Here is an 11,052-nt window from a genome sequence, read left to right as displayed (position 1 = left end):
CTCCACATTTTTCCAGTTGGAAGATGCATCTCGACAGCACACGCTTACGTTCTTCCCGACTGTTCATTAATCACGTGTCCGTTATGTGAGTAAGCGGCAGATAAAGCAGTTGACGAGTCGGCGAATGAACATGGAATCGCACGAGCGTTGCGCTCGCTGTTGCGCTAAATCGATCGTCCGTAAGAGCGACGACCCTCATGAGGGTTGTCGATTTGAATACGCCTCGGAAAAGTCGAAGACGACCTCTCCAAGAAAGCATGTACTCGGATGCCTGAAGTTTCGCAGAAGCTCCGAGGAAGAGCCCCGGAAGAATGGTGATGTATAATATATCTCTTCTTCTTTTACCTTGAGAAGGGAACCATGGAAGAGGATCTGAAATAGAAAGGTTTTTTTTTTTATATCTATGACAATGCTTCGTCTGTTATTATAATTAAATATAATTAATTAATAATTATTTAATTATATATCTCACGTTTCGTTTCTACTTGTCGTTTCTTTCTTATAATTTTAGCATTGAGGAATTTTCTTTTACTTCATTTACAGAGATCTGCATTGACAAATTCGCTCTCGCGAAGAGATTGCACGCGGAGAATCTGCAGCACCAACCGCTTCCGGATCGAGTGGATGATTCTGTCTTCAAAAGAGGCTGTTGTGCCTGTTCAACCAGCTGCGAGCGGGACGCGAGATGGAACCAGGATCGAGCGAATATCAGGACGAAGGTGGAGGATCGCTTATTCGGACCTGCGCTTGGTTGCAAGAAGCCGGAGACCCGGATGGACCTGGCGATCTGCTGGGAAACGCCGATCGACCCGGTGTACGAGCCACGCAGATCGACGCACATCGATGGGTCCGAAGGTGGTTCGGCTCCGGCGATATTCGCCCTGATCCAGCATACGCCGATGCCGAGGAAACGTGACCTCCTGTCGCGTAGAGGCGAACAGGATGGATGCGGCTGCGCGAAACAGGACGAGACGGAAAAAGACTCGAAGAGGAATCAGTGCTGCGATCGTTCCTGCAACGGTAGGAAATAATGTAACAGAGAAAAGAGATGAGTGAACCGATCGTTCATAAATGAATGCACTTTAATGTTCGACTTGCTTAATACTTAACTTGTTCCTTATTAAGAAGATCTTATTTATGTATTTCGCTCTTCTTGCTGTTTCGCCTAATTATAACTCGATGCGAAATTAAATTATTAATCGTATTACGTGCTACGTAATTATTGATTATTTACATATAAACTCATTTCTATTTTTAATGTGGCGTTAAATTAATGTTAAATTTATCAATAATGTAATAACATAATTTATTTACAATGTATTATTATTATCATTATTATTATTATTATTATAATATAATAAATTACTTATGTGCATATTATAACTTTGAATACATAATTGACGACACAATGTTTAAACAAGAAGTATTAACGAATAACAATAATAGTTTCAATTATAGAACCCCATGGCGAACGGCGATGCGAGAAGCCATCGAGGTCGAACTCTGTGCCGCGCATCACGGAGCGCAAGTGCGCGGCTTGTCGGGACGACGAACCGGACGCGGAATTCGAGCGACGAAGAAGGGACCCGAGACTGATCCGGTCCGCAGTGGGTCTCGCACTCGGTCTCGAGGAGAAGTGCCGAAAGGGCGACGACGCAACGCGCAGGAATGGATTGCCGCCGATGAGGATGACGGTGCCGCGACCCAGAACCCCCTTCGCGAGGCGCACTTTCTGCATCGACACCTTGGCACCGCCGTTCAGCGTGGTGAACGGCTGTCGGGACGCTGATTACCCCGAGCATTGGCGACTCATGTCCGTGTATCAGCAGTCGTACAGGAACCCACAGAAACGAAGATCTCGCCGCTTCTAAGTCGGGGAGAAATTTAGATTTAGGGATGACTATGTTATTGTTGTTGAATTATGTCCACTTCTACTAATGTAGATTAACTTTAACTCTCGGTAATTTAATTTATCTTTTATCTCTTTTTTTAGTTTTAAGAATTAGAAAACGATAAGGAGTAAATTAAACCGAGATTGAAGTTAATCTAAATTGATAAAAATGAGCATTAGCTCATAAATTAAATACGTCTTTGTGCGACAAACTTCCTTTGAAAGTCTGTTAAGGAAACTAGTGAAATAGTGTATTAAGTTATCGTTGATTGTTAATCTGTTAATAATAGCGAGAAGAATTTGATAATTTCGTTAAGATATCGATATTGTTAAATATCTGATTCCTAGTAGGTTGTTTAGATTCCGTAGCGTAATATAATGTTTTCGTTTTTTGTTATTATATAATAATAAAACGAAACTATTGAGAAGTTACAAAAAATAAACTTAGACGAGATGAATAATAAGAAAAGCTAAAAAAATAAAATAGAAAGCAAAAATATTAAATTCTTCGCACACCATCAATGTTCATCAGTTCAATTCAGTTCCTCTTCTTAACTTTTATGCTGCTGATGTTGATATTTCCGGACATCGTCATCGGTGAATCTGGATCCTGGACTTTCTCGAGCAACGATATCTGTTCCGGACGTGCTAACGTGACGTTTTGCAGATACACCAAAAGATCGGGATATAGTGTAAGAATGTTCTGAAAGTTGGCACGCAACAATACGTAGACCTCGCAGTTCTCCACGGCGACAACGCTCGCGATCCAACGCTCGTCCTCCATCAGCAGGGCCAGCTCGCCGAAGTACGCACCGTCCTCCAGATGACAGATCTGCGGAAACACGCAAATGATCGAGCCTTGTTGATTGCGTACGTGTAGCTGACGGAGTGTAATCTTTCAAGTCCTTGACATACATACTTGGATTTCAAAAGAGATTTTTTTTTTATATCCATTTCTACCAATTTTAATTAATTTTAATTTTAGTTTAATTTACTCTTTACTTTCCTCTTATTTCTAGAATTTAAACAAAAAATAAAAATAAGTTAAACCGAGATTAAAGTTAATCTATCTAGTTAGTAGAAATGGATATTAAAGCTTCACCTTTTGATAACCAAAACATGGTTTAAAACATGATTTTTTATTCTGGGTCTTTTACCTCTTTTCCCGCGTTGTTATAGACAGCCACGGTACCGGAAGCGATAAAGTATAAAGCATTGCTGCGTGCATTGGCTGTGACTAGCACGTCATTCGGCATAAAAATCTCGGAATGCACAACATTGACTAATTGTGCAATCACTATCTGTGGCAGATATCCAAATAACTCGACGTTATCCAGCAGCTGGCGATAGTTGTGCAGAAGAAGCTTCTGCAACGACCGATAAAAGATCAATTTTATAAGAAGTGTAACTTTAAAAAAATCTTTATCATCATGTACCATTTGTCTCTTTTAGTGAAGTAATGAAAAAAATTTATGATGATACGTTCAAGATGCGAAGCTAGAAAAGCTTTTGCTAAATAATTTTTTATCATGTTTTCGCAACAGTTTTATCACAATCATTGGCAAAAATGCATAAGAAATGTATAAGAAGATTATTTTTGGAAATAACATAATTTCATAAAAAGTTGTTGAAAGTATCATTTACTTCTCGCAAATAAGACGAGACGTGATTGGTAATAATTTTGTCTCTCTCGATTCCCTTTTTATTACGGTAGGTGTAGTAGTTTAGTAATCGATGCTGCAAGGAGTATGGTAATTCCTTGTAGTACATATATTGTTCCAATTGTTCGAGTAATTTCCAATCTCTCTTTTGGATAGTATAAAACGTCACCGTTAAGTGAAAGAGTCGCGCTATAACACCATTTTTTGAGAAGAAAATTTATCGATTAATAGAACCATGATGTAATTTTAAAACAAACATGAAACAAAATCGCGACAATAAATGTGAAACAGAAAATAATTATTTCGTGAAAAATTTTAATATTAATATAATTATTTAAATTTCAAAAATTTAATTTAATTTAAATATAACGAAGAATGACTTAAAATTACTCTACAAAAATTATCTGAAAAAATTAGAACATTTAATCAAAATTATAGCATACATATAAAAATAAATAAATTCAAATATTTATATAGTTGATATTTTTTAAATATTTATGTTAACAGTTAATAATCTCTCCATTTAAATCGATAATTAACTTGAGAAAAGTATCTTTTAAAAAGTATCTATTAATTAATTTAATTAAACAGAATTTAATTAAACAGAATATACCAAGCAGATAAATAAATCCGAGTACTCCGAGGACAGAGAGGATTAGATTATACGTAATGTCTTCTGGAGTTTTCACTGCCAAATAATGCTCAGATCCGATTAAGGCGATGATAGCTCTATTAACGCACGACAGATAGATTTGAAATCTCGTTTGCCTTTCCATCATGTAAGGCGATCGAATCCACGATCTGCAAAAGTTTATGTTACTTTCAGATTTTATATTTAAAAATTTCCGGTGTGAAATAAATTTTGTCGATTACTAACTCATCGTTCGGCCCGACTATCTTGGCGATCGCCAACGGCAAATAATACTCCAAACAGGCGGCCCAGTGCACGCAAACGCCGATAATAATACCTATTTCTATTATGTTGCACAGATGGAAATTAACTCGATATATCTGCAAGTTTTTTTATTTTAGTACTTAACACGAGTAAAATCTGGATTCTATCGCGTGGAATCGGACACACGAATTCTTACGTGATAGAGTCTGCGTGAGTAAATGATAACTTTTTGTACCCAGAATATCTTCAATAAATTTAACGATGCCAGATACCACATCGATTCGAAGAGCACAGTGAGAAATTCTAACGGTAGCACTGAGAATACATCCACGACGAAGAAACCCAGTAGATATTTCCTATCGATGATCGTCGACATCGTTATGATATAAATCATCGAGGAACTCGCTTTTTCACAAATTTTTAAATCCACATTTAAAAAAGAAAGAATGAGATATCAAAGGAGTCACGTGAAATTATAAAAAATTTCGTGATGTATAATAATTCTTTTTAAGAAAATATGAATTTAAGTTTGCGGAATTAGATTATGAAAATTTAATTTGTAATTTCTAATTTTCGAGATAATGCGTGTAATGAAAATTGCTTTGTAATACAACTTTGTAATACAACTTTCATTCGTTTCTTTTAAATGTAAATTCTATATAATTTGAAAAATCTAGCTATGTTTTCCTGCATTTAACGCACCTCGCCACGAATCTCGGGTGCAGAACTATCACGTGCATGCGAAAATCGTAGTAACCGGTGAAGAATCGAATCACAATTTCGCATGTTAATACGGCGTCGATCACGTGATTAAAGATATACCATTCCTCGGGCTCGTTGAAGTAAAACGCGAGGAAGACTGGGGTGATGAGTAAAGTCGCTATGATAAACAGCGTCATGGCAGATTCCCAAAACACTCTGCATGCAAAACTTTGTCGAATCAATTTTACTTCATGATAAGAATTTAGCTAATTATTATTTATTATTTAATTCGACTTTTAATTTTTTACAGAGGGTGACTGACCTGAAAGAACTGAAAGGATGGATCATGTAGGGATAGGAACTGAGGTGTCGACTGATCTCAAAATCGATCGCCTGGGTGCTCTTTATATGGTATAACGTGAACGGATGCTGTCGCGATATTATCCGCGTACTAAGGAACCAACGTTGTAACTTTGACCAAGGAGAACTTCCGGGAATCATCTTCATCAATAAATCTTCCTTCGGTGATACTTTACAAACGTGCTCCAAGCGCGGCTCACGCTATATATTCATATTTGCTTTAATATTTATTTATTATAATTTTTATCATAACAAAACGATATAAATTTCAAACTTGGGACAAATTAAAACAATACTATTACATTTCTTTTTTTTAATTTGTTTATGGATTATTGAAAATTGTTGAGGAATTGCGTGAACAATATTTTTTAATTTTAATTTATACAAAAGTACAAACAATTTTTTTTATATTATTATATCTTTTGTTATGTAATAGATCCTTAAAAATACGCAATTTGCAATTATTATTCTAGGAATGTATTATATTACTTTATTTTGAAACATTTCGAAATAACGCTGTTTATAATATTCCTGACTAGCGAAAGTTAAAATATGCATCTTATAATCTCCAACAATCTTCGGTATCGAAAAACATATAATACATACACCACATATGTATGTCCCGATTCTCGCCTAATTTTCTATTTCGGAAAAACAAGTTTACACAAATACGGATAGTTTAAAAGGTAATTTAAATGAAAATAGCTTAATTGTAATATAATACATACATACATTCTCCTAAAAGTATTTTTAACGTTTGGATAAATATTTTGCTAAATCGTATTCATATGATTAAATATCATATGACTAAATGAACATTAAATTAAAATACAATTTTGTTTTCTTGGTGTCTTTCTTGAATGAATTGTTCGATAATCCGCATACCTGAATATCTGGCACCGTCGTAAGATCGGGCACAAAAGCCATTAAATCCATATCGCTCTGAATAATATGATCTTGGAAATAGAATTTCTAGATTCTTCTATTTATAGTTCTTTGTCATTTTCTTGGAGTATTCCACGCTTTCATAGAATCATTCGTTATTTTCTGTTAATCGAAAAAAAATTAATATATAAACATTACATGAAAATATATTGTAATATATACAGAAAATCTCAATTCTAACAAAAGCTAATAATTAATTTAGAACTAGAAACTATAATAATTTTAATAATAAATCAAAACTAAACAATATAATATTTGTTTTTATTTGCCATAATGATAGCTACATTTTGCAAATACATAAGATAATCACACACACCGATAATCACGAATTGCGATCGCCGCGTCTAGTAATATCTTCTTAAAGATCTCCGAATTAAAGCTGTGTATCAAATACACATTCGGCTTATTCGACAACAGATGATCGAGGACAACTTGGCCCCGGGTTCTGTTGCCACTTAATTCGATATCCGCATGCCATGCAACAACATTCTTGGCCATATGAGGGATCACCACGATCCCGGCTAAGAATGCATCACACATAGTGTAATAAGGAAAATGCTTCTTCGCTTGTTCGCGTCTGCTATCCTCAATTACGTTCATCATGTGCACACAGGGCTTATCTAACTTGCCGAATACATCTCTTCGCCACTCCTGAAAAATTTTTTACAAAAGTTATCTTATACTTTAATACTTTTGATGCTCTTAATAGAGTTTAAATTTAAGAGTTTAACTTTAGAGTTTAAACGATTAATTATCATACTGATGATATAACAATTATTTGACGATGATTCAGAATAATTGACGATAATAAAATTAAACATACGTGTGTAATTCTAGTCTCCAAGCAAGATTCCCATGGTAGCAACCACAAAGGTTTGGTGTTGCTGCTGAGCACGATGTGCACGCTCTCCGGATCCACGTAGAAATTAAATTCCGCCTGCGCAGTTATGTTTCCTTGTCCTTTGAATACATTTTAAAGAATTCAAACAATCGAAACATTTATTCTATACAGCATACACTCTTTTGTTTACACAATGGAATGCATTTGTGATTTATCACATAGATAATGTTTTCTGTTTTTCTCTGTTATCGATTGCAGATGCTCTTTTCAAGTTTATCTGTTATCTGTTATTTTAAATCTTTTAATAATACACAAACCTCGGTCTAACTTTCTCAAGATACGAGCGCTCTTTTACATTTTAAATAATGCTTTTATAATACGAAAATTTACAAATTGATTGCTAGAATATAAAAAAAATTGTTATAATATAATCATCACATTATACTCTAATTATTTTGAAGACTCAATAAAATTATTTTCTGATCTGACTAAGTTTTTAAATATTTCAGCAAAATCGATTTTTTGTAAACGTAATTTTCATCCCATTCCATTGTGACATAAATATTTGATTATACACAATCAAATAGTATCAAATAGTATCTCACTATGTTATCATAATCAACTAACAATCAAATATATATATATATATATATATATACATATATAACTTTTATCTTATCAACTTGCTGTTTTATAATATTATATATAACATAACGTTAACTTTTGCATTATTTCATAAGTTTACTGATAAAATTCATGGCTAATTTAATCGAGATGAATAATTCTGTTGTATTACCAGTGGAATTTCCACCCATGACGAAAAGCTCCTTCACGTTGGTCGCGAATTCTGGATACATTTTCATAGTCATTGCTATATTCGTCAGGGGACCGATGCAGACCACCGCGACGTTATCTTAATTATAAAATATTAAAATGTATTAGATATTAATATTTATATTATGTAAATGGTGACACAAGACAATCACGCTACCTGGATCCTCCGATGTAATTCTATGTAAGGCGCACACAGCATGCTCTTCTTGTAGTTTACTCGTGTCTGGCTTATCGGTAAACGCATCTCCGAAACCATCAATACCGTGATATTGTTCCAATACAGTTTCCTTGGCATTCGTGTCCAACAGAGCCGAATACGCTCCACGATAAACAGGTATCTATAGAGAATATCTAACTTTGAATGTAGCAAGTATAACTTTGATTCAATAGCAGATTAATGAAACGTATGCAATTTTTACATATTTTATATAATTACGATCGACCATAATCAGTCTATAAATAATTGAACATAATAAAAGAAAAAAATATTAATATAAGTCCTTTAAGACTAAAAAAATTGTTTCTCTAGACAGAAATTCAGTGAGACAATCAGTGTGTCTCCTTTTCAATCTCTTTAATCGAATCTCATTAAACGCTATTGTAAACGAATGACACGTAACTTACATCCATACAATCGCACGCGTGCAGCGTTCTGAACACATTTCTCACGACATTGTCCACCTTCGTGTTACCGTTCACGCAGGTGATGGCTTTGACGTTCAGTCTCTTGTCGGTGTGACCGGCCAGGAGAATGATCAAGGCCAAAGCGTCATCGATACCGGCGTCACAGTCTACGATGATGTTCCTCGGAGGCATCACCTCGCGCATTTCTATCTCGGATTTTGCCGCCGGTAGCATCCTTACGGTCCGGGAACGCGCATGTGGAATCGGTAAAGTTATCAGATGAAAACGAAGCTCGGGCACGAGACGAGACGTACGGTATTTATAGAAGCGAGGACTGATAAGAAAGCGCGAATCGCTGATAGCGCGTCTTGTTTGTCCCACCGAGAAGATAAAAGTCTTATCGGACTTGTCTCCGCGAGGGATATAACAGTTGCTGTTCGACATCAATTTTGTATAATTTTGTATAATTTTGCATAAGGAAGCTTAATGGGGAAATGACTGTTTTTAAAGGGGAATTGTTTATTGTTTATTGTTTTATGAGAATTCTTGACGATTTCGTTGATCTTGAGCTCTGGAGCGAATCTCAAACTTCGCGGCTCGCTGATAATTCATACGTGGGGAGGTCCCAAAAAGAGTTTAGAGAATTTCGGATTATTCAAACAAAGGGGTGGAAAGGAAAGAAATTGGCTCTGCGATAAGTGACATAAACTCTAGTCCGATTTTGTATATAACACTTTATAGATATTATCACTTTTCTGAATATGCGCTTATCTCTCAATAATTAATTAATATTCAAACACGGAAATTTGCAGATAGAAATAATATAATTTGTCATTGTAAACATTAAAAATAAAAGGAATAGGGAACTCGAAAAAGGAATAGATTCGAAGTAAGCGCATTTATCAGTACTTTTTGTACTTGTAATTTTCGCATTTTTGAATTGATTTGGCGCTCAAGATGTAAAAGTAGAAACAATACAGATACAAAAATCAAGAATAAGAAAACCTCTTGATAGATTTCAATAAAAATCATTGTAAAAACTCATTAAAATCATTTAATAAAATTTTTAACACTACATTTTTGAAACTCATATTTATGTGAACTTTTATTATGTTATAAATGACTTCAAAAATCAATTTCTAAATTATTTTAAACAATACTAGGAAGTACCTAGTATATTACAAAAAAATATAATTAAACATGTATTAAATATATATTATCTGATATTATGTATTGTCTGAAAAATAAATATGAGAGAGAGAGAGAGAGAGAGAGAGAGAGAGAGAGAGAGAGAGAGAGAGAGAGAGAGCAATTGTATGATATTATATTATTTATATTATTTTAATATACATAATTTATTAAATTATTTAATATTTGCGGTATAACACTTAAAATTTGTATACAAATTATTAATTTTTCTTGCAATTTATTTCAAGAAGTATTCATGATTTAAATGTTTTTATCATCAATTAGGAAAAGTATTTATTACAGATATTTTCTTGAATAACAACGTTAAAAATCATGTTACATTTCATTTATTATTTTGACATCTAATATATAATGTCCAAATGTTCATTTTTCAAACGGTATAAACAATACATAACAAATGTTTTTTTTTAAGAACTTCACTAACTTTTTGCCATTATACAACTAATACGTCATTAATATATTAAACATAATATTATTATTAAATGTAATATAAAAAATGCTCTTAAATAGTTTTTCTAACCTCATGGAGGAGAGTTTCTTCAATCTCGATATTTTCTCCAATTCTCTTCTGTTATGTCTTGAAACTTTTCGGAAGGGAAAGACTGAAACTGTTGAAAAAAAAGAATTTGGATTATTACTTGAAATAGTAACCACTCAAAAAACGGATACAATAAAAAATTAATTGTCGTATATCTCTTTTTTCAATTTTTTTTACGGCCCATTATGGGTGCGTTCAGGGAGCTCGTTACCATGCTATCAACGCTAACTCCGCAACTCCGTTCATGGAGCCAAAATAGGGCTAGCAAATACAAAATGCTCCATAAGAAGCGGTAGTGAGTGTAGCATTATAAGCGCGTAAAAGCATAATCGATTCCAAACCTAAGCAAACGGCAAAATGGAGCAAGAAAAAAGCTATTATTAGCAGCAGTAATATTTACAGTGCGAGAATTAATAGGTTCTTCATCGTCTGAAAGCGATGATGAAGAATTAGAAATAGAAAGAAATAGAAAGAAATCCAACAAAACATATACCGAGAATCGAAAATTATGCAAAAAACAAAATTAAAAAAAATTTTAATCATAAAATAAAA

The 11,052-nt window shown here is 34.0% G+C and overlaps 3 protein-coding genes across 6 annotated transcripts; 1 reads left to right on the top strand and 2 right to left on the bottom strand.

The window, feature by feature from the left end:
- The first annotated feature begins 124 nt into the window (after window positions 1-124).
- Window positions 125-2,404, top strand: LOC105425988 (uncharacterized). Of its 2 annotated transcripts, none has more exons than XM_011637036.3 (3): window positions 125-314; window positions 544-1,020; window positions 1,459-2,404. In XM_011637036.3, the coding sequence occupies exons 1-3, from the start codon at window positions 125-127 to the stop codon at window positions 1,869-1,871; spliced, it is 1,080 nt and encodes a 359-aa protein (XP_011635338.2). In that variant the 3' UTR covers window positions 1,872-2,404. The 2 variants fall into 2 exon arrangements, with proteins under 2 accessions (XP_011635338.2, XP_011635336.2); XM_011637034.3 differs by having other exon boundaries at window positions 1,447-2,404.
- LOC105425987 (potassium/sodium hyperpolarization-activated cyclic nucleotide-gated channel 2) lies at window positions 1,729-6,527 on the bottom strand. The gene is made up of 10 exons (XM_089076857.1): window positions 6,395-6,527; window positions 5,472-5,710; window positions 5,150-5,365; window positions 4,644-4,803; window positions 4,430-4,563; window positions 4,166-4,353; window positions 3,536-3,741; window positions 3,049-3,258; window positions 2,408-2,723; window positions 1,729-1,867 (listed from the first exon to the last, which is right to left on the bottom strand). The coding sequence occupies exons 1-9, from the start codon at window positions 6,443-6,445 to the stop codon at window positions 2,430-2,432; spliced, it is 1,698 nt and encodes a 565-aa protein (XP_088932983.1). The 5' UTR covers window positions 6,446-6,527; the 3' UTR covers window positions 1,729-1,867; window positions 2,408-2,429.
- Window positions 5,860-10,855, bottom strand: LOC105426037 (nucleoside hydrolase-like). Of its 3 annotated transcripts, XM_089076860.1 has the most exons (7): window positions 10,712-10,855; window positions 10,483-10,570; window positions 8,754-8,988; window positions 8,287-8,467; window positions 8,092-8,208; window positions 7,278-7,414; window positions 6,695-7,105 (listed from the first exon to the last, which is right to left on the bottom strand). In XM_089076860.1, the coding sequence occupies exons 2-7, from the start codon at window positions 10,485-10,487 to the stop codon at window positions 6,761-6,763; spliced, it is 1,020 nt and encodes a 339-aa protein (XP_088932986.1). In that variant the 5' UTR covers window positions 10,488-10,570; window positions 10,712-10,855; the 3' UTR covers window positions 6,695-6,760. The 3 variants fall into 3 exon arrangements, with proteins under 3 accessions (XP_088932984.1, XP_088932986.1, XP_088932985.1); XM_089076858.1 differs by lacking the exons at window positions 10,483-10,570; window positions 10,712-10,855 and adding an exon at window positions 5,860-6,556 and having other exon boundaries at window positions 6,771-7,105; window positions 8,754-9,120; XM_089076859.1 differs by lacking the exon at window positions 10,712-10,855 and having other exon boundaries at window positions 10,483-10,691.
- Window positions 10,856-11,052: the final 197 nt, after the last annotated feature.

The sequence above is a fragment of the Pogonomyrmex barbatus genome, unplaced genomic scaffold, assembly GCF_055798465.1.
Source record: "Pogonomyrmex barbatus isolate J1 unplaced genomic scaffold, ASM5579846v1 scaffold2, whole genome shotgun sequence".
Classification (NCBI taxonomy): domain Eukaryota; kingdom Metazoa; phylum Arthropoda; class Insecta; order Hymenoptera; family Formicidae; genus Pogonomyrmex; species Pogonomyrmex barbatus.
Note: the sequence above shows the minus strand (reverse complement) of the source record. Positions and strands in the feature narration are given on the sequence as shown.

Bases quoted from the DNA above. Each gene is read 5' to 3' on its own strand.
- LOC105425988 (XM_011637034.3), top strand. From the start codon at position 125: ATGAACATGGAATCGCACGAGCGTTGCGCTCGCTGTTGCGCTAAATCG. The intron at 315-543 runs GTGATGTATAAT...CTTCATTTACAG, and splicing joins GGAAGAGCCCCGGAAGAATG to AGATCTGCATTGACAAATTC. The intron at 1,021-1,446 runs GTAGGAAATAAT...TAACAATAATAG, and splicing joins CTGCGATCGTTCCTGCAACG to TTTCAATTATAGAACCCCAT.
- LOC105425987 (XM_089076857.1), bottom strand. From the start codon at position 6,445: ATGGATTTAATGGCTTTTGTGCCCGATCTTACGACGGTGCCAGATATT. The intron at 4,804-5,149 runs GTGCGTTAAATG...GATCATCGATAG, and splicing joins CACCCGAGATTCGTGGCGAG to GAAATATCTACTGGGTTTCT. The intron at 3,742-4,165 runs GTATATTCTGTT...ATGGTGTTATAG, and splicing joins CGGATTTATTTATCTGCTTG to CGCGACTCTTTCACTTAACG.
- LOC105426037 (XM_089076860.1), bottom strand. The intron at 8,468-8,753 runs GTAAGTTACGTG...TATTCTCTATAG, and splicing joins ACGCGTGCGATTGTATGGAT to ATACCTGTTTATCGTGGAGC. The intron at 7,106-7,277 runs GTATGTTTAATT...AAAATTTTTCAG, and splicing joins TGGAGACTAGAATTACACAC to GAGTGGCGAAGAGATGTATT.